The 22,667-nt window shown below is 38.5% G+C and overlaps 2 protein-coding genes and 1 long non-coding RNA gene across 5 annotated transcripts in view; 1 reads left to right on the forward strand and 2 right to left on the reverse strand.

Moving 5' to 3' along the window:
* LOC111869319 overlaps window positions 1-11,511 on the reverse strand; it is an 18,761-nt gene extending 7,250 nt beyond the window's left edge. Inside the window, exons 1-4 of one of the 3 annotated variants that reach the window (XR_002843649.2) lie at window positions 11,405-11,511; window positions 9,424-9,768; window positions 7,449-7,576; window positions 4,416-4,576 (exon numbers count right to left, since the gene is read on the reverse strand). This is a non-coding gene — a long non-coding RNA (uncharacterized LOC111869319). Of the gene's footprint in view, window positions 1-4,415; window positions 4,577-7,448; window positions 7,577-9,423; window positions 9,769-10,279; window positions 10,540-11,287; window positions 11,346-11,404 lie in introns of those variants that run through there. The other 2 variants (XR_004513540.1, XR_004513539.1) reach the window with 2 other exon arrangements.
* Window positions 11,512-11,709: 198 nt separating this feature from the next.
* On the forward strand, window positions 11,710-13,578 carry LOC111869325 (U3 small nucleolar RNA-interacting protein 2). The gene has a single exon (XM_023860773.2). It carries the CDS (start codon window positions 11,806-11,808, stop codon window positions 13,258-13,260), a length of 1,455 nt encoding a protein of 484 aa, XP_023716541.1. The 5' UTR covers window positions 11,710-11,805; the 3' UTR covers window positions 13,261-13,578.
* The window catches only part of LOC111869324 (intersectin-1), an 85,496-nt gene continuing 76,358 nt past the window's right edge, over window positions 13,530-22,667 (reverse strand). Inside the window, exons 34-36 of the mRNA XM_033753382.1 lie at window positions 20,858-21,031; window positions 19,784-19,944; window positions 13,530-15,431 (exon numbers count right to left, since the gene is read on the reverse strand). Of these exons, the coding sequence (XP_033609273.1) occupies window positions 19,790-19,944; window positions 20,858-21,031 (329 nt within the window). The 3' untranslated portion in view covers window positions 13,530-15,431; window positions 19,784-19,789. The remainder of the gene's footprint in view (window positions 15,432-19,783; window positions 19,945-20,857; window positions 21,032-22,667) is intronic.

Here is a 22,667-nt window from a genome sequence, read left to right on the forward strand (position 1 = left end):
GCTTTTACCCGCTTAGGAGAGTGTTTTAATGAGCGGCCGCAAAAAGCAAAAATATTCCCTCACCCCCTTCCCTCCCTCCTTCCTTACCCTACCTCTTAACTTCTTTCCATTTTCTTTTTCACAAAAATCCTACTGGTTTTGAACCAGGGACCTTCTGAACACTAGCCTGATGTCTTACCCCTAGACCGCCAGCACCACTGAAATTTATTTTCTTTAATCTTCCTCTTAAGCTACATCTGTTGTTATAATTACAGAAAAATCTTATTAACTCCATTTGTATTTTATAAAACTTTCGTTCGTTCCGAACCTCGGAACTTCGTATTACTATGCCGGTATTTTACCAGTAGGCCACCAATGCCACTGAAATTTTTGACCTTTAATCTTCCTGTTATGTTACATCTCGCTATATAATTCCATAAAAATCTAATTACAAATAACCTTGGGGTTTCGAACCATAGACCTTTCCTATACAACGCCGGTGCCTTACCTCTAGACCACCAGAACTTCTATGTTAACTTCTTCTGCGATCCTCCTCATATTTTGCCATTTGGTTTATAGCTGCAGAAAAATCTTATTTATTTATTTATTCACTTTTCAATTTCTATCGAGAAAAAGATACCGAGGTCTCAAGCCCTGTTGGCTCCTGGCATATCAGTTGGTGGGAGCGGAAGTTGATATTTGTTTCTGCTGAATCGTATTCTCAGATTACAGATGTTGCTGGTTTGTTTTAGCATACTTGCGACGTTAGATCAGAGGCTTCTGTAGTTCACACTGTACACTTTGACCTGAGTCATATCTACATTCTTTCAATGGCCTCAATTCGTTTTGCCTTCGACCGAAACTCTGAATTTTCTCGCGGCAAACATGTGCTAACGGACTTCATTATACTAACAGAAATTTTATTTGGAACTTATATGCACTGTTGTATGGTCCCTGGCCGCAGAGAAATCTCCACTGTGTCTTATAGCCGCCCACCTGTACATTTATGGCCATTAAATACATTATTACCTACATGTACCGAATTCTACATTGATGGCATACATCAGGACGAAGTTCATTGTGCTGACTCCTTGCAAATAGCCACTCAGTGCCCGAAGAAATTACCACTTCATGGAACCCGCGACCTCACTGCATTGTTCTTACAGAACTAATTGCAACTTATTCTAAACTACACAACTCCTGCGCTAGCTTCCCGGGCCTCATCATGTGGGATTTGTGGTGGACACAATGTGGCACTTGGACAAATTTTCTCCAAGTACTTCGATTTCCCCTGTCAATCTTTGTTCCACCAACTGCTCTACAATCACCCTCATCTGGGATTGGTACAATAAGCTACAAGTAGCCAAAGTACCAAATGGTCTGTCTCACTCCAATAAAAATAATAAAAGAATCGTGTCCACATCCCACCTCCTTAGCTCCATTTCTCCCAATATCCATCTAAATATTCTATTTGTATCCCCAACAGATCCTTCAATTTATCCTAAAAGGTACCCTTTGTATTCCTCTCCTGTGACTGATATGCCCTTGGTTCTTTACTCTTGTTATCTTCAAGTAATTAAATTTCAATCGAGAATTGTGTGGGAAATTGTTTTCTCACACATATGGGTCTTGTTTATGTGTAGGTAAGAATGAAGAGGCATTACTTTATAATTGACTTGCAAAATCCAGGTTATCCACCTCAGTGTGAAACTCTGAGAAGCAGAATGAGTATCAGGATTGAATGTGGGTAGGATTATTTATGTAATTTCTTTACCTATATCATTTTTCTTACATTGTTATTCACTTTTGTTATTATAGGTGTATTCCTTCTCTTACTTTTGCCATATAATGCTACCAGTACTGAACTGGTGAACATGAACATAAGATTTTCAATAGTAATTGCATTTCTTTAACATATATTATTAATTTCTGCTATATAATCGTATCCAATACTGAACTGGAAGATGAATAAATACAAGATTTTCAATATTCATTACATTTTTGTAAGATATGTCACTTTTGCCATATAGACCTTTCCATTACTGAACTGGAATTTGAATAAGATACCAGATTTTCAGTATTCATTACATTTTTTTTTTTTAATATATGTTACTCGTTGGTGTCTCCACCTTATCGTGGTGAGGGGGTTTGAGTATGCCAAGGACCCTGAGAGCTATACCAGCGGTAGCGTAGCTACTGGCAGGGCCTCCCTTGCTGGACAGGTCAAAGGGTAGGCATCAGACGAAGAGAGACACCAAAAACTGATGCCGGAAGCAGCGTCATCAGCAGCGACTTGAAGCACAGAGCAAATGATGCTCGAGATGGTTCAAGTTCGTATAGCAACAGGCGTGACCAGAGTGGTTTGAACGGCTGCTGTACTGCGATGTGGAAAGCAAATGGAAAAACTACCACATTATCACTTTTCCTGGATAGTCTCTACCCAAAAACAGAAGATCGCATTAAGCGGAGGAACTGTTTTGGAAGAGACTGTGGACCTGTCGTCTGACAGATTACTCATGAATGAATGAATGAATGTTACTTATTCCATATATCCTTGTAGAATGTATGGGTATAGCACTGTGCTGAAATGGTATGAATTACTGATGTTTTGGAGGAATTTGCTGCCATATATTTTAGCACTGAAAATGAAACATCAGTAATGATTACCATTTTGACATTCTTCCCCACTGCACAGCATCCATGAGGAGCCCTTTGGACCAAGAGTAATCATCAAGTTTGTCCACCCCCCTGTTACTGCACAGGAAGTGGTGGGAGTGTATGTGCTGTAGGTGAGCATCTTTTGTGCTGCTACATTCCATGTATGAGGGTCATCTTGAATAAGCAGAAGCACAATTATGACCACTTACAAGGTATTCAGATTTACAGTCTGTATATGTGTGTTACTAGATACCATAAAGAAAAACACACAAACTTTAATTGATGCAAGTAAAGATGTTGGTCTAGAAGTAAACACAGAGAAAACTAAGTACATGTTGCTGTCTCATCACCAAAATGCAGGGCAAAATCATGACATAAAGATATGAAACGGATGCTTTGAAAATGTGACACACTTCAGACATTTGGGAATAACAATAACACATCGAAACCTGATTCAGGAGGAAATTAAGAGACCGAACTTGGGTAATGCTTGCTACCATTCAGTCTAGAACCTTTTGTCTTCTTGTATGCTGTCTAAAAACATAAAAATTAGAATATACAAAACTATAATGTTACCTCTTTGTTCTGTATGGGTGTGAGTCTTGGTCTCTTGCATTAAGGGAGGAACCTAGACTGAGGGTGTTTGAGAACAGGGTGTTGAGGAGAATATTTGGACCAAAGACATATGAAGAGACAGGAGGTTGGAGAAAACTGCATAATGAGTAGCTTCATAACTTGTACTGTTCTCCAACTATAATTAGAATGATCAAATCAAGGAGGATGAGGTGGGCAGGGCATGTAGCACGAATGGTGGAGATGAATGCGTATAGGATATTGGTGGGAAAACGAGAAGGAAAGAGACCACTGGGAAGACCAAGGTGTAGGTGGGTAGACAATATTAAGATGGATCTTAGAGAGATAGGATGGGATGGTATGGAATAGACTGATCTTGCTCAGGATAGGGACCAGTGGAGGGCTCTTGTGAACATAGTAATGAACCTTCACATTCCATAAGATGCTGGGAAATTCTTGAGTAGCTGCAGAATTGGCGGCTCATCCAGAAGAGCTCAGCTCCATGAGTAAGTAAGTAAGTAATATGTGTGTTACTGTTCCTCTATGTTAGTGATCCTGGAATGGTGTCAATGAAGTAGGAGCTGTTCCTAGGGATGAAGGATGTAGAGTTGCTGAGTGAGCAAGGGCCATGCAGTGTCTTCCTCTTCAGCTGTGCACCATCCGTGAGCTGCCTCTGTACTAATGGTATGTGTCACGTCAGATATAGCTGGACCCCATATTCACACATTAGGCAAGGGTATGATCAGATTGCATTGCTTCAAAATCTTTTTGTCAGCAGACATGCTCATTTGTCAGGAAATGGAACTTCCTCAGAGAGAACATACCTCTTACCACAAACCGTTTGCTGGTAGGGTTGGAAGTTGTGCCACTGGTTCAAGGTTCTGATTTATGATTGGGCTTCCAGGATGTGGGGGACAGGGCACAGCACAAACTTACTGCATGAAATTACAGACCACCAGATGGGGTTACTGCCCAGAGTGATTTCCAAAAACAGATGTGGTGACTGGCAGAGTTTCATTAATTTGGGAAGAGTTAAACTTGCTCTGGGGGTGTGATAAACATGAGCCCAAAAGTTATGGTCAGGTACTTCCATGTGTATAGAAATTAAAACAGATTGTTGTTACATGAATATTAATGTGACCCTTTCTTTTTTTCATGCATCCTGTTGTGTGAGTATATACAACGGTCTTAATAAAGAGTTGTACCTTGTCCATGATATGTATGTACTAGTTGCTGATAAGAAGCACTTGAAATCACTGAAGAGTGTTTTGCGTACTATCTCCTGAGAAATTAAATTCTGTGCTGGGCCCACACATGTCCTCTCCAGCGCAAAGCTATCCATAAGCATCCTTATGTTCTACCAAACCTGTGAACAGACAAAATAAAATCAGTAAAGAACCCCAAATATTACCCCCATCTTAAGTCACTTGTACTCTATACAAGGACCTTGCATCCAGCACAAGTAACTCAAAATAGGGACAATAAGCTGCTCCAAAACAAAGTGCTGTACAAAAAGTTTTACAAATAAACATACTCTGTTTGAATAATACCAATCACTACACATTTTTGGCAGTCACATGATCCCAATGTTAAGTGCATAAGGCAGAAAGGTAGTCTTCCAAGAAGTCATTCTCTTTGCCAAAACGAAATAATTTTCTACTCTGTAATTTGAGCCATTACATTTAGCATGTATTCAACATGATGGCAAAGAGGGAAGTCCCTGCTCCTCCTAAGAACCAAATCATGACTGTCCGGCTTATAAGCAGTCACTTTATTAACTAAGACATTGCAACACATACTGTCAAAATAAAATACTGGAACTAAACATGTCATGTGTCTCATTCTGAAAAATAACAGCAAATGGATTCCCAAATGGCATCAAAAGCATGTGTACACTATATCAAATGGACATCAGCTACAAAGCAAGAAACAATAAATAAACGCAAATGACTGTCACTGTCCACATTTAATATACACTTGGTCGACTTAGGACCGGCCGCACTCACGACCACAAAAAGATGAAAAATAAAAGATGATTAAAATGTAAAAGTTTTTAAAAATACATTATAAAGATGATAAAGGTTAAAAAAATACTGTTAATAAATATATGGCCGACATACAACCAGACTGACTTATGACCTGTCAGAACGAAAGTCGGCTGTAAGTCGACAACCAAGTGTACTGTCATTATGCCTGTGATTTTCTTGAAGTCTGAGTTCTACACAAACACTGTGTGTCTTACGACTTCCAAGGTATTTTACTCTCCTGTTGTTAATATGCCTTAATAAGAATTAAGTGAATGAAACTCACACGGAGTCTAGAAGAAATCCTGTTTTTCAAGCTTTATCAATATCTGTCTAATTACTCAAAAGATAAGCATATAAATTTATTTATATCCTTGAGTATCATGGCCCTTAAAGCTAAACAAATGGTTTCAACACTGCACTGTGAAGGCAGACATGACAAACGCCAGAACTTCTCCTTGCATGTCTGCAAAGTGTAGCTGATAGCAAACAGGTGTGCCCTGGGGTTGGTCTGGACATCTCAACAAAGACTAAACTGAGGTGAGTACATGAGAAGCTAACAGTCACTCAACAGAACAAGAAATTCCCAGTGTTTTATGGAACCCACAGGTTCACTACCATGGTCACAAGACTCCTCCACTGGTCCATGTTCAGAGTCAGATGAATCCAGTCCAAACCTTCAATACCCATTTGAATATTATCCTCCCATCTATGCATATGTTTTTCCTACCAAAATTTTGCATTTACTTTCTCATTCATACTACATGCCCCACCATCTCATCTTCCTACTAGTATCTGGCAAGGAGTACAGTTTTTAAAGTTCCGCACTGTGTAATTTTCTCCAACCTTCTGTTGGATCTAAAGACTAAACAATCAATAACCTCTGAAGAAGAGAAATCGCTAAATTCTTTGCCACCAAAAAAGATGTATTCCAAGTGAGAAAACTCCAAATAAGTCCCCAACTTAATACTAAGCCCTGAGATTTTGACTGAGGGCCATTGCATTTTCATCTTGCATTATCTGCAGTCGATTATAATGAAATAAGTTTGAACTTTTCTGGGAGATCTGATATACAGTTCCAGTCTCATCTCTATATGGTAACACAAAACTGCTTCAAGAAATGACATACAAACTCACTGATAAAACCAATGGAGAACTACCGGTGGATGAGTGTAAATTGGAACAAGTGCTTATCTATGCACTTTTCTAAGGCACAATCACAGAAGATCAGCAGGTTACTGGCAAAAATTTAATACAAAGACAACCCACATTCCTGCTAAGAGGAGTTCTTACATACTAAGACCAGTGAACGATGACTTAGGATTGAAAGTTTCAGGGATCTGTAACATTCCTCGCGAATGTGGAAAAGCGTATATAGATCAGACATGTCAACCCATTGAAATGAGATGTGAAGCCCATGAATGACACCTATGTTAGGGTCAGCAGGAGAGAGACGTCTGCAGTGGGACAACACAGCACACATCAGACTGTGTGGACCAACTTGTCACAGTAGCAATAAAAATAAAATTATATCCAAAGAACATCAACACAGAGGAAGGGTCCAAACTCAGCACAGCACAGAATCCAAGAATGACATTATTAAGGCAAGGGCATGCTACAGGGTGGGGGGATGACAATGGTAACAAGGTTAAGAGTCAGATGAGAAACCACATGATCTGATTCCACCCTAATGATGGAGACAGAGATGATCTCTGACATGTCAGTTTCTAATCCAACAGTGACACTGCTGATCACCGAGAAGGTTTTAGCACATTTATTCAATGTGAAAGGTCAAAATCTTATAAATGAATGTACTTAGAAACTTGAAATATGGAACCACTGTGTTGCAAAAACATTATTTTGTTAGCTCAACCCTTTGACAAAACTAGTGCTTTCTGAACAGTGAATGTATCATTCTTATAACATTACATCCTGGCAGTGCAGTGTAGTGGGCTAAAGTAGCACACAATGAAGCCTTATTATATACTGCTTATACATTGAGCAGTCCTTCTCACCCATGTGAGCAGGAACCATAACCTAACAATGATTAGTTGCATCTGAATTTAAAGTTTCTTTATTATCAGGGAAGAGTCCATAGTAGTCTTATTTTACCTATAATTTGGTCTCCCAAATGCACCTGTTACATGTACACTGTAAACTTTTACAACCTTGTTAATTTCCAAAATCCTAATTATCACCTCACATGAAACTCACCTTCACAACAGGGATGCCTCATATTCGGTGCACAGAGCAAGCATGTGACAGGAAAGTTCCTTCCTGGGTCACAAAGGGCAGGTGAGGAATTCCTGGAAGCTCCCTGCTCAGTTCACACTCTGGAGCACCTTGTAACAATTGGGTCATAAGCATTTCAGTGCTTCTAAGGTATCCCAGAAAAATAATGAGCGAAAAATATGTATATAATAATCACTTCTCAATTACAGTAAAATTCCTGGTATCTGTTATACAGTTCCATACGTAACAGACACTAACTAACTAACTTCATGGAGTCGACCATTTCTTGAGAAGTCACCAGTTGTGCAGCTACTCAAGAACTTCTCAGCATTTTATGGAACCTGAAGCTTCATTACCGTGTTCACAAGAGCCCTCTACTGGTCCCTGGCCTGTGCCACATCAATCCAGTCCATACAACCCCATCCTATCTAAGATCAATTTTAATATAATCCACATACCTATGCCTCTGTCTTCCTAGTGCCCTCTTTCCTTCTGGCTTTCCCACCAATATCCTACATGCATTCTTCCTCTCCCCAATTCGTGCTACATGTCCTGTCCATCTCATCCTCCTTGACTTGATCACTCTAATTATACTTGGAGAAGAGTACAAGTTATGAAGCTCCTCATTATGCAGTTTTCATCAATCTCCCGTCACTTCATCTCTCTTTGGTCAAAATATTTTTAACACCCTGTTCTCAAAAACACTCAATCTATGTTCCTCCCTTAGAGTCAGAGACTAGAATTCACACCCATAGAGAAACACAGGCAAGATTACACCTTTGTATATTCTAAGCTTTGTTTTTGGACAGCAGACGAGAAGATAAAATGTTCTGGACTGCAAGGTAGCAATCATTACCCGAGTTCAATCTCCTCTTAATTTCCTCCTGAATCAGGTTTTGATTTGTTACTGTTGTTCCCAAATATCTGAACTGTGCCACATTTTCAAAACATCTATTTCCTACCTTTATGTCATGATTCTGCCCTGCATTTTGGTGACGAGACAGTGGCATATACTTAGTTTTCTCTGTGTTTACTTCTAGACCAACCTTCTTACTAGCGCCAATTAAAGTTTGTGTGTTTCTGTTTATGGTATCTACATTATCACCCAGAAGATTCACATCATCAGCATAGGCCAACAGCTGATGTGTCCCGTTTCATTTCAGTCCCACCTGGTTTTCTTGGACCTTCTTAATGGCATTTTCTAAAGCAAAATTGAAAAGCAGTGGCAATAAAGCATCTCCTTGTTTTAGACCATTTTGGATAAGAAAATTATCGTACAAATGTTTATCCATACAGACTTTACTATACGTTTCATTTAAACACATTTTAATCAGCCTAACTAATTTCATGGGTGCCCCAAACTCTATGAAAATACTGTACAATACTTCCCTCCTAACTGAATCATAGTTTCTTGAAGTCTACGAATGGTTGCTGTACTGACTCACTGTACTCCCATTTTCTCTCCAGTATCTGATAAATGCAAAACATCTGATCAGTACTTGACCAGTTACATCAAAACCCACACTGATGATCCCCAATATTTTTATCTATATATGGACTTAACTTCTAAAGAGGAACACTGGATAAAATTTTGTATGTGGCTAATGGCAATGACATTCCACGGCAATTACTGCAGTCAGTTTTATCACCCTTCTTGTGAATTGGTACAATAACAGACTCCTTCTTCTGAGAAGGTAATTCTTCCTGATTCCAAAGAGAATTAATGAGTTCATGGGTCTCAGCCCATATGTTTCACCTCCTGCTTGAATCAGTTCTATAAAAACTTGATTACTACCTGGTCATTTATACCTTTTGTTCAACTTTGCAACAGCAATTTCAAACTCAAAAGGCTTCAGATCATGTACTAATGTCTCAGATGTATGTATTTTTATCTGCATAACATCACATATCCTATGAACCACTAAATAAATTGAAGAGCTTCGAACTGCAAGCATACCTCAGCATCAGTATCCACACAGGAAATCCTTGTAGTGAAGACTCCTCTCTTCTCAGATGTGATACTGTGTAGTCTGGTAGTGACCAATGTTTCAAAGGAACCTGCTCCATCCTTCTTCACAACCTGATGAAGGAGGCAGCAGGTTCCTCTGAAATGTTGGTAAATATCTACCACACTACAAGCACCACATTCCATAAGCCAGTAATCTTCAGTCACTGCTCTAAGTATCTTAAATCTCTTTGTAGTACCAATGGATAGGGTCACACCTCTGGAGCACTCCACCCACAGTTAAGAAGGTTTCTCATCACCAGGTACCACAGTTTCTTCACACATGCCAACAAATTTCTGTCAACAAAGAGAGCACCCCTGAATCCCAAGTGAGGATTCTCTAAGTTCTGAACACTTTCTTTAATCAGTCAATGAGTACACAAATACAAGACTCTCCATCAGCAAACAACATAATGAAAAGTGAGGAACACTGCAGGAACTGCGTGTAGTGAAGATTACACTCTTCCTGAATGTGTTGCGATGCGATGCAGTGGAACCTGCTGCATTCATTTTCAGACTCTGAAGGTGGAGACTCTAGTGCCTCCTAAATTCTGGTATATATCTACCACGCTACATGCTGCCACATCGCTGGAGGCAGTAATCCTTACAACCACTGCTATGAGAACCTCTCATCTCCTCATGATATGTGTGCAGAGGGTCTGATTTCCAGAATATTCCTCATTCCAGCTGCAATTGAAGTTTCTGAACACCAAGCACAGTGATATCTTTACAGATGCTAGCAAGCTCCAGACAACAAAGATAATGAACCACAAAAGAACTGTCAACTACTTCACTCACAATAAATTACCTTATGCATGGTGACAGTCCCACACAGCACAAACAGTGCAAATGGATCAGTAAATGGTATGGTTCCTACTAAAGTGCTTCCAAATATTTTCCTGTACAATAATGTAGTATTCCTCATGCCAGGGTTTCTATAAGCTGTGGATCATAACTAGCTGGGATCACTGAGTTCTCATGAATTGTTTAAAATATTCCACAACTGTATACATGCACAGGTTTGCCAAATCAGCAAGTCAAGAAGCTTTAATATAGGTGTGCTGCAAAATGTAGCTGGAATTAAAAGAAAACTTTTTCTGACATTGTTCATAGCAGTATACAAATACTTTTTAGTTTACCATAAGTGCACAGAGATTGCAAGCCCACTGGTGTTTCTGCTGCCACCATACATCATGGTACCACAAAGTTTGAGTTTGAGGAGCATCCTGAGCCTAATGTGTTTCTTCACAGGTTATCCTATCTACCTGCAATCCCTTTCTAACGAGGTTCCAAACCTGAACATGCTTCTCCCCCACCCCCCTTCGACTACTTCCATATGCCTGGAGCCTCTCTCAAGCAAGAATTCTCAATGCCCTTTATCGTTTCTTCCCAACCACTCCTCACTTCACCATATATTTAACACATCTTCCCAGGACACGTAGGTAACAAACAGTTTTTCAGTATAAAACTTTTCTTAAATATTTAAGATTCATAAAATATCCATTATATTTATGCTGCGCATCAAGTTGCCAGCATACCTATATATACATATATTTAATTTAGTCCTGAACCCCCAACAAAAAACAGACTCTCAGAAAAATCAGACGGTCATTATCCGGATTAGCATAGTTTTGGGGTACAAAATCGAAAAAAAAAACAAAAAAAAAAAACAACGGCCTACCTACCACACCGGGCCTTGGTAGTTACATACAACATACTTACTAGTGTATGCTACGGTACGTATAACACAACTGTGTGTTCCAGGGCCTACGCTAGGTCAACTTTATACAATCTAAGGTAGCAAAATGAACCCTACCTTAAGTAGGCGATAGGAACAAAATCTGCCCCTAAATGTGACGTGATGCGAAGGCACGCAATACTCCTTAACTTCATATATTTTAAACAGATACTATATACAACAATCTTCGCTTACCTCTAGATCCTTATTAAATACTTTTAAAACTTATTACACCATTATTTATTATTACTGATTTATTTAAAACTACCACATGTCAAATAACCAAATCCAACTAACCGCCATCATTGCCGAAGATAACCAATAACATCGCGTCGTCCCTAGTCACGTGAACCAACGATAATTAAACATATACCAGGGTGTCTTAATGGTCAAGCAGATTGATTATTTCAGTGACACTAGAGTCCGTGCTCCTCAGCATGATTGTGATGCTAAGTAACTCCCTTGCTTACATATCATTGTCTCTTTGGAAGACGCGTTAAACTCCTTCACCTCCACTTCAGTGACCTCCACGTTTTAAGTGTGCTAAATTGGCTGGGGGCTGGAAAGGTTAAACACGTGTAGCACAATTTTCAGTAATGTCGTTTTTCATAAGGACGACTGCTAATGGAAAGCAAATCGAGGGGCGGAGCGGAAAATATGTTAAAAAGAAATTGAAACGGAAGAAGAGTGAATTAAGTCAACACCTAAGGAAAAGAAAGGCACTTGAAAATGGTGACTTGAATAAGCATGCATTGTCATTAGATAATGAAGAGATAGAAAGTGATTTGGAAAGTGACATTGTCGAGAATAATACATCAGGTCAAAATATACATTTAGAATTGGAAGATGACACAGGAGAAACAGCACAAGATAAAAAAGTTCGTTTGGCAAAACTTTACCTTGCTGAAATTGAAAGAGAAGAGTGCGAACGAGCAGAAAGAGAGGTTATTGACAAGGATGTAATTGCCCATCGTCTGAAAGAGGATTACCTAGAACAAAGTGGTAAACTGAGAAAGGCGGTTGCAGATAATTATGTGGGGGTTGAGAATAATGGCATTCAGTTTCTACGGTGTAAGGAGCATAAACTTGCTATCACGTGCCTCGTCATATCATCAGACAATAAGTTTATTTATTCAGCGTCTAAGGATTGTGGAATTGTGAAGTGGTCTCTAGCAGATAGGCGTAAAGTAAACTGTAGACCGAGAACACAGAAAGGGTCATCAGACATGGATAAGGGCCACACTGCAGCAGTGCTCTGCATTGCCATATCTTCAGATAACCGCTTTCTTGCTTCAGGTGGTGAAAATAGAGTGATTCATATTTGGCACCCTGACACTCTGGATCATTTACATGTGTTCAAAGGTCATAATGGTTCTGTTAGTGGCTTGGCCTTTAGAAAAGGAACTCATCAGTTGTTTAGTGTGTCTACAGATAAAGCAGTCAAAATATGGAGCCTGGATGAGATGACATATGTAGAAAGTTTATTTGGCCATCAGGCTGGAATCACAAGCGTAGATGTTTTGTCAAGAGAACGGGCTGTGACATCAGGAGGTAGGGACCATACAGTTAGGATATGGAAGGTAGTGGAAGAATCACAGTTGATATACAATGGGCACATAGGTAGCATTGATGCAGTGAAACTGATTAATGAAGAACATTTCCTTTCTTGTGGTGAAGATGGACAGTTGTGTGTTTGGGGAACCAAAAAGAAGAAACCACTGTGCACAGTAGAATTTGCTCATGGTGTGTCTGCACAAAATAAAGAACCAAATTGGATCTCTAGTATTTCCACTCTAACAAACACGGATTTAGTTGCTTCTGGTTCGCACGATGGATATGTTAAACTCTGGAAATGTGATAGTGGTTTTCGATCACTGAGTCCTGTTCTAAATATTCCTATTGTAGGCTTCATTAATGCAATGGCTTTTACTTCTGATGGTAATTATCTTATTGTGGGTGTTGGTCAAGAACACAGACTTGGTAGGTGGTGGAAGGTAAAAGAAGCAAAGAATGGAATCTTGATCATCCCCTTAACAAAGAAACAAAATTGAATTCTTGGAATCAATATTTTTTATATTCTGTGTTAAATGTGATGAAAAGCTTTAGAAGTGACACATGTTCATGTAACTGTTAGTGGAAGTATTAATTTTTATTAATGTCATTAGATGTCAGATGATAACTTTAACTCCTTTTTACCTGTGTGCCATATTACAGATGCAGTTTCGGAAGGAGAGATTGGTTACTGTTGCTTTTTGTGATATCTGGTAATGCTTCCATTTTTAACATGATTAATGAATCACAATTTAATGTGGCATGTTGCTTTTCCATTGATAATAAAAGGAAACACTTCTGTGTACTAGCACTGACTAGACACTGTTTCCAGCTGAATTTCTTTATCATCTTATCATAATGCTTAAAAAATAATCTTTGTTGTGATTAAGTTATTATTTTGGTATGATATGCAAGAAAATAATTTCAGTCTTGATTCATGTGAATGTATAGCCATGTAAAATGCTGGCTGTATATTAGGTGTAAGTGGTGTAACTGCTATGTGGCATGGTATAAATATATTGCTTGCAGAAAATAAGTTCAGATTTAGTGATATTTAAGTACAGGTAATGATTTTGTGTATGAAGGGTATGACTCCTCGGCCCTTGCACCACAACCTACAGTGGTCTATTGTGCTTTTTTTTAATTAATATAGTATACCTAACAATTTTCATGACAGTTGGAAACTTTGAAGAATTTGTCTCAGGTTAATGTATGAAGAAATTATGTTTTTGTTTCATACCTTTAATGTTCACGAACATTAAATCTGTATAAGAAATCGTTAAAATTATGCAGCTTCCAAATACTCATTTCATATACAGAACATATCCATTTTGTTGTTATTGCTTTGGCGTAGTTTCTTAAAGATTGTGTGCTGTAATGATATATTTAATTTTTAGGCATAATGCCTTAGGGGAAGGGGAAAAATGAAGTGTTTAATCATATCCTTATTGTGCCTTCCAATCCTTAGATTCTGTGTCAGATTTTGTATTATGGCCCCTATTTATGGAGACAATGTTGATTGGGTGCTGAATACAAATAAAATCCAACTCTTAAAGCCTACAAGAATATACCATCTACACAACAATACTCTGTATATTAAAAACAAGAAGACACTACTGTATCAACATGTTTTATTAAAGCTTTTATGGACATGACATATGTTTTCGCCTCCATATCAGGCGTACAGTGTTCGGCTTTAAACTGCTGAACTGCATCCAATTATCGTTCAGTTCACTAATTAAGGATCCTTATTGTGTTTTGGACTTATACATCAAAATTTTAACTGACTGTACTTAAATATTACAATTAAAATTATAATATATTTGAATGAAGTCGGGACTTGAACCCGCGACTTTCCCACTTGTAGCATAGTGCCTCAACAAATCATAGAAAGATCAAATATATATTCTCTTTGCCTAAGCACATCATTGCAATATGGAGGTAAAGCTCCATGCATTCTAGTCCTCAGTACTAGATGCTCCAGCTGCTCTACTGCCTTGGAGGGAGCCTGTGGTAACCATTGGGCAATGGAATGTGAAGTCCCAAAGCCAGTGTTGGACACAGGTGTAAAGATGAATCAAATTCCAGTAGTATAACCTGCAGACAGTCACCAAGCTCAAAAAGACAAAACTAACCAATTCTGACATGTCTTCAACAAGTGTGTTTAGTTATGTAATACTTATTGTTTTGGTACTTGCTGGTTCTTGATGATATATATTTTTCACTTTCCTTTCTGAGAATCCATTATAAAAGCCTTTATAAAGAAATAAATCAACATTTCATTACACAAGGTTGAAAGCTTTAACAGTCTAACCATACATGTCAACAAATACTAAAATGACTTGGAAAATGCTTCAGTATAAATAATTCTTGGAAGTAAAAATTGAATGTAGAGTTCTTAAATACACAAAATGTTTCTAACAATAATAAAATCCTTATAGTCTATATACTTCACTAAAACAGTGTAATAATTTCCATACACTTTTTGCACCAAATGCATGGAAAATGGTTCAGCTGCACTTTCATGTATGATAGGAAAAATACGGGTTCCTTCAAATGCCTTGCTCCATGTTGCAACTGTAGGATATTGTACTATAAAGTAAATGTTGAGATTAGCTCCACATGTCTCTCCTTCATTTCTTTCAGAAAAAGAAGTGATAGTCATTTCTGTCTGTGAACACACCAAAGAATACCTCAGTTAATGTTGAACTTACATAAGACAACTGTGTATAACTATTTTCACAGTTATAGGCTGCAAGAACTGCCTAGCTCTTTCATAAGTTAGGAACTGTAACCATATGTAACAATTCTGCCACATTTGCTCCCTTGTAGTTGTGTCAGAAACCAGAAGACTTACAGGAAAATGGTATTAAAAACAAAATAAATGTCATTCTCATGCATGAGATGTGCACAGAATTGTATATAGACCTTACTGTTGTCTGATTTTAACCCAAATTGGGATGTTACACAAATTTTAGTAGAACTCTCAACATCAAGAAATGAATAACCCAAGACAAACCTGTGTTCTCAAGATAAGCAAAGAGCTGAAAAACTAAGAAGACTGTGCTATCACACACACACACACATATATATACATATATATACACTACTATATCCAAAAAGTATCTGACCTTGGGCAGGGAAAACAAAGTTCCATATCTGGTTGGTTACACTACCTAATCCCCTTCAAAGTAAGCCCCTTGTGACTCCACACACTAAGCCCAGCATTCCTTCCATCATTGGAAGCAATTCTGGAAGGCTTCTTTTGGAATGACATGCAGCTGCGCTGTCGCATTTTGTATGATGTCCTCGTGGCTGTCAAAACGGGAGACTTTTAGCAGTGTCTTCAATCTCGGGAACAGCCAGAAATCACAAGAAGCCATATCAGGAGAGTAGGGAGCCTGGTGAACCTGCAGAATGCCGTGCGTGGCCAGGAAACCCTGGATCAGGTGTGATGAATGAGCTGGGGCGTCATGATGCAGCTGCCAGTTGAGTGCATCTCACAGCCCCAGTCTCTTGCGCCGAACTGCATCACGAAGATGGCGGAGGACTTCTTGGTAGTACTCCTTATTGACAGTTTGGCCTAGTGGAGCGTACTTATGATTCACAACACCCCAGTAATCGAAAAAAACAAACAGTATCACCTTCGCATTGCTTCGAACCTGTCGTGCTTTTTTGGGCCTCAGGGATGTTGGATGCTTCCATTGTGATGCCCGGACCTTGGTTCCTGGTTCATATCCATACACCCGTGATCACAGTCTTCAGGAACTCAGGATCCCTGTTGGCGCACTCCAGCATGTCCTGCGCAATTTCAAGGCAGAGTTGTTGCTGCTCCGGCGAAATCAGCTTGGGCACAAATTTTGCTGCCACTCTTCGCATGCCCAAATCCTCAGTTAAAATTGTGTTTGCAGAACCTTTGCTGATTCAAACCTCATCAGCAACTTCCCGGATGGTCAAACGACAGTCCTCCATGATCAGTGTCTGCACTTTTTCAATGACATCAGCATTTCAGCTCATTGACGGTCTTCCGGAACACTGGTCACTGTCCACCGATATATGGCCATCTTTAAAGCGGTTGAACCACTCTTTAATTTGAGTGACCCCCATTGCATCATCGCCGAAAGCCTGCTGAATTTTGTGGATTGTTTCTGCTTGGGTATCCCCAAGGTTCTGACAAAACTTGGACGCAGTATCACTGCTTCAAGGGTTTTGTCATCTTGAGCGAAACGAGAATGTGATGAACCTGTGTGACACCACTTTGCTATCTGGAAGCCACAGACACATCCGGCGGTATTGTGAGTCAGCAAACTATCACACATGCGCATGAAAGTCCCTTCTACAACTACCCTCAGTTTCCCCACTCCTTTGGCCATTACTTACAGCAGCAAAAAATAAAGTTGCGATACTTTTTGGACAGTGGTGTATATAGTAATGTTTTTTAGTGCTGATTTCAGCTATAGCTTTCTGGCTGTACAACTGCATATAGCAACTTCTAAGCCAAATTATTATTATAAATCGTCCATATGTTGAGTTCCTGATATTGCTACATTATACATACGTTGTGTGTTCAAGTTCTAAGGTCTCACACAATAATCATACAACAAATTTGAAACTTCTGTCACTTTTCAATGTAATCTCCCTGCAGCCATACACATTTTTCACAACGTCGATGCCATGATTCCATGGCCGCTGCGAACGCTTCTGTAGCAGTCTGTTTTGACCACTGGAAAATCGCTGATGCAATAGCAGCACAACTGGTGAATGTGTAACCACGGAGAGTGTCTTTCATCTTTGGGAAAAGCCAAAAATCGCTAGGAGCCAGGTCAGGTGAGTAGGGAGCATGAGAAACCACTTCAAGGTTGTTTTCACGAAGAAACTGCTGTGTCGCATATGCCCGATGTGCTGGAGCATTGTCCTGGTGAAAGAGCACACGTGCAGCCTTTTCTGGCCATTTTTCTCGCAGTGCTGGAAGGAGCTTGTCCTCCAAAACATCGTTATAGGATGCACCTGTCACCACAGTGCCCTTTGGAACGCAATGAGTTAGGATTAAGCCATCGCTGTCCCAAAACATGGCCATCATCATTTTTTCAGCACTGGTGCTTACCCGAATTTTTTTTGGTGGCCCTGAGTGTGTGCTTCCATTGAGCTGACTGGCGCTTTGTTTCGGGATTGAAAAACGGCATCCATGTCTCATCCATTGTCACAATTGATGAAAAGAAAGTCCCATTCATGCCTTCATCACATGTCAACATCGCCTGGCAAATTTCCATGCACACAGCCTTGTGGTCATCTGCCAGCATTCGTGGCACCCACCTGGAGGACACTTTTCGCATTCGTAGGTCTTCATGCAGGATTGTGTGCACAGATCCCACGGAAATGCCAACTTTGGAGGCGATGTTTTCCACACTCAATGGCAATCCTCCAAAACAACTCTCAACTCGCTCGACCATGTTGTCAGACCGGCTGGTGCTAGGGTGAAATTGTTTTGGTTCGTTGTCACATGACGTTCGGCCTTCTTTGAACTGTCGCACCCAAGAACGCACATTTTTCACATTCATAACACCACACGTCTCACTCAACTGGCGATGAATTTCAATGGGTGTTGCACCATGCAAGTGGAGAAAACGAATGATTACTCGCTGTTCTTGTAACGAAAACGTCGCCATTTTAGGTATCAAAAACACTCCTTACCCTCGCCACCACCACTAGAGTTCTGTGTGCCGTACAGTGCTGCCATCTCTGTCACGCATTCACAAAGAGTGCACACATTTTAAACTAAACCGCATGTGTCTATCTGCTCCCAGTCCTGAGAAAAAAAAATCGGAGACCTTAGAACTTGAACGCCCCTCATACAAATGAGTACATGGGTAACAGTACAGACAACACTTCTCTTCCTTTGTATGATCTTACACTGTAATACAAAAAGCTACAACGTTTGTAGACAGACGCAAAAGTAAACTTCATGCGTGTATCTTCAAGAAACAAAATAATTCATGTTATTAGGAAAAAACAGTCTCTTTGAAAGACAGAATAAGAATAATTTTGAAGTATCAAATTGATACCAGACAATTTCCAACAGAATAGATTTATACTATCCAAAAACTCAGACATAACCTCCAAGCTTTCATAAATTTTTACCCATTCCTTCTAAAGTTTCATACATTAGCAACCAGAAAAAGGTAAATAGAGACTGTATATGATTGTTTTTTTGTACAGTCCAGAGAAAATTATCTTAATAAAACTTATATATACTTTTGAATATATATGGCCCCAAACTATTACACAATCCTACATTAACACTTGAGCAGGAGTGCCTTGAAATTTTCCCTGAGTAGCCACATGGCATACTTTGTACACAACTCTCAGTTTACAGAATTACTCATGAATGCAAATACATTATTTTTTATTAAAACTTCTTAATTTCCTAGGACGCATAAGCACAGTGGTTATTTTGTGATTAACTAGAAGTTACTTGTATTATGAAGTTCATTCAGCAATGTGAAATCAAATTTTCCGTGCAAGAAAGCTCAAAAACACCCATATGAATGGTATACTGCATTGAAGGACAGACATGGTACATTGTACAATCTCCCCAACAACTACAAACACCAATCAGTCATTTAAACATTAACAAAATTGAGAAGTTGATTGCAGACAGCCACCACGTTCCTGTGTGTGAAATCACGCAAGTGAACACGAGTGCCAGCAGTGTACAGACAGTCATTCACAAACATCTTCACTTCTGCTTAAGTGAGCAAAATATGGGTTCCAAAGATGTAGTCAAATATGAACCATCCTCATATCAAAGGGGCAGGACAATGGACATATCACAGATATACAGAGAAAGAGCACAAGTTTCAGAATTACATACCTTACTTACAGAATGAAAATCAGTAAACTTTAAATTGTCAAAAAATATAAACTCTTGTAACAAAAACATTAAGGCCCACTGCATATTTCTTATATGCATTAAGAACATGTGAAAATCATATGTAACTTTAATGTAAACTTCACAATCCTTACCATAGTTCAAGTAACTTTGTTGAATAACCTCAGATCCAACTTGAGGAGTATCTCACCAGTTTTAACAAGATGAAGTGATAGTCTTTTAATGATTGGTCCATTACCGTTTTGTGTTGCCCGCAATATATCTGCTATACGAACTTCTGTTCGACCCAGGAACTCTGGAACAAATGTAACTGGTTGCATGTACTCCATTATTAATAAATTAAAAATTGGTTCCTACCAATTTTAGTATTCACTTTACTTCTAATATCACTTGTGGATCTCCTTAACTCTCATACACCATTTAGTTGGTATTTTATTAACTGTTATGGAAATGGAATTCAATTAAGAGCCTGTTAGTTTTGGCCTCTTTAAATATTGCTATGCTTCTTCATAATCAAAAACAGCATTGTACATCAGTAAATTACTTTCACTGTTACGTGTTTTACTACTGTCTTTTTTTAAATCTATTTTGTTCATCTGTCAGTTAGTGTTTGAACTTTTTGAAACTTCTTAAATTATTGCATTATGCTATACACAGTTAAGGTGATCCTCTAAAATCGTTACAATTCTTATATCTTTCCCTGGTTTTTATTGTTGCTATTCTCAGCTCCTGTGGTATTTTTTTCTCTTTCGCAAATCTTATTTAAGAAACTTCTTAAAATATTACATTACATTTTATATGTTGTACACAGTTCAGGTAGTCCTCTATATTGCTATTCTCAGCTCCTGTGGTATTTTCTCTTTTCGCAAATCTTATTTAAGAAGTGGCTTAATTTCTTATTAAGTTTTCTGAGCTATGTTTATACAGTTCAGCACTCATTCCATCTTCTCTTGTGACTTTTCCATTGTATATACTGTTTTTTTTAGGAATGAAACTCTGTTACCAGACTACACAGTGTCATAACCTAGAAGACCACAGTATGAATCGTTTTTTCAGTTAATGATAGCATTATAATATTATCAGAATAATGGTGATGGTCATATTCTCAGACTTCTGTGGTCTAATGTTCATAGTAATCCATGCAGACTATCATAACAAGCACTTTCTGCAGATGGGCACAAAAAACTTCATTATATTTATTCACTCACCATTTGGAGAAAAATGTCCACGGTCAAATACTGTGATGCAAAGAACATCTTCCTGTAGGTCCTTAATGAGGAACTGCATTGTAGCATTCCACTGAACTTCGGATGTAGCTGGCACCACCTTTGTTCGATTTTTCTGTGCACCCATAGTTACTTCACAAAATATACCACATTTGCCTAATAAGACAGAAATAGAATCAGTTATAATAATACTGTAAATCAGATTACAAATATTAGTTAACGTGCTTGCAGTAAACAAAGTTTTTGTACATGTGGGCTGGTAGTTAGTATGAAAAATTTTCTAATTAGTTTATGTTATTATTTCTATCAAGACATTGAAAACATACTGAATTGAAGTCTTCAGTTTTTTATTTAAATCACACAGTACATAGATGGCCCATATATTGAAGGAAAAACTTTTATTTGTATCTTTGGTCATGACTTAGAAACAGTCAGATTTTAACCAATTTTTCACCAGTTAATCATCCACAATCTAGTAATGAGTATACAAAATCTGCACACTTTCGTGGGTTCAAGTCCATTTGGAATTATTGTCTACAACTGTAAGAGAGATTGACATGAGGCAATGTTACAGGCTGTTTTTATCTCAGGAGTTTCAAAACCATAGAATTGTCACAGAAGGCTTGAATGTGGACAGATAAGATGCATAAGAATTACTTTATTGTCTTTATATTCAAACGCATAAAATTACTGTTGGTTGGTTGGTTGGTTTTCAATGGCTACATTTGGGATCACATAACCCATAAAATTAATGTTTCCAACCAAAACAATCTAGGGGTCAAAGTTTTTAAATTTTTAGTGAACTGGACTAGACTTGAAACATTATGATTTTATGTGATGTGGTAGAGTGGTATATTTTATGTTATGTTTATAACAATGTACTCTTACTAGATCAAAACTGTTACAGAGCCTGTTCTGAAAAGAGCCCCATAACCTAAGATAATCAACACATCATCCAGAGAATAAATACAAAACTTCAAATAAGTGCTATGCACCCTTCACATTTCACCCTCCTTGAATTCATCATCCTAATAATTTTGGTGGAGAACAAAAATTATGAAGCTCCTCATTATTACACTTTCTCCAGCCTGCTATTACTGCCTCTTGTCCCATATGGTGAGAGACCAAGTTTCACAGCCATACAAAGCAACATGTAAAATTATACTTCTGCATACATAATGAGAAGTAGTGTGACATATCTGTAAGCAATTATTATTGCCAGACTGTATCTCCACAGTCAAATCCAAAGATCTTAATGAAATTAATAGTGATAGACCAATGATAAGCAACATTATGTAAACATATTATTAGGAAAAATTACCTCTTTGTTTTTTTGTAACTAAGCTGGTCGCTTTTACTATGACCATCTGAAGATAACCCTTTGGCAGCCAACAGGAAACTACAAACATTACAGCGAAATACAACATGCACTAAGTGAGCTCAACTTGGGATCATCTACAGGCAGAGGAAGCCTTCACAGGATAATCAGCATTCTTATGGATCTAAAGAAGCTAATAATGTATCAGACAACAGATATGTAATGAGCACTGTACATGTACAAAAGGAGACAAGTTCCAGGTATAAAGGGTAGCCATGAATACTTGAACAAGCTCTCAAAGAATGGTCCAAAGGAATAAGAGCATGGGGCTGAACACCCATTAGTGAAAAAGGACAGCATATTACAATGTCATAAATGACCTTAGTCTTGGATGGATCTGATGAAACAAAAACATGTTCATTAGTGACTGCAGAATTCAAGAGATAATCTTAACAACATAAGATGTCGCATTAG

The sequence above is a fragment of the Cryptotermes secundus genome, unplaced genomic scaffold (genome assembly GCF_002891405.2).
Source record: "Cryptotermes secundus unplaced genomic scaffold, Csec_1.0 scaffold325, whole genome shotgun sequence".
Lineage (NCBI taxonomy): Eukaryota > Metazoa > Arthropoda > Insecta > Blattodea > Kalotermitidae > Cryptotermes > Cryptotermes secundus.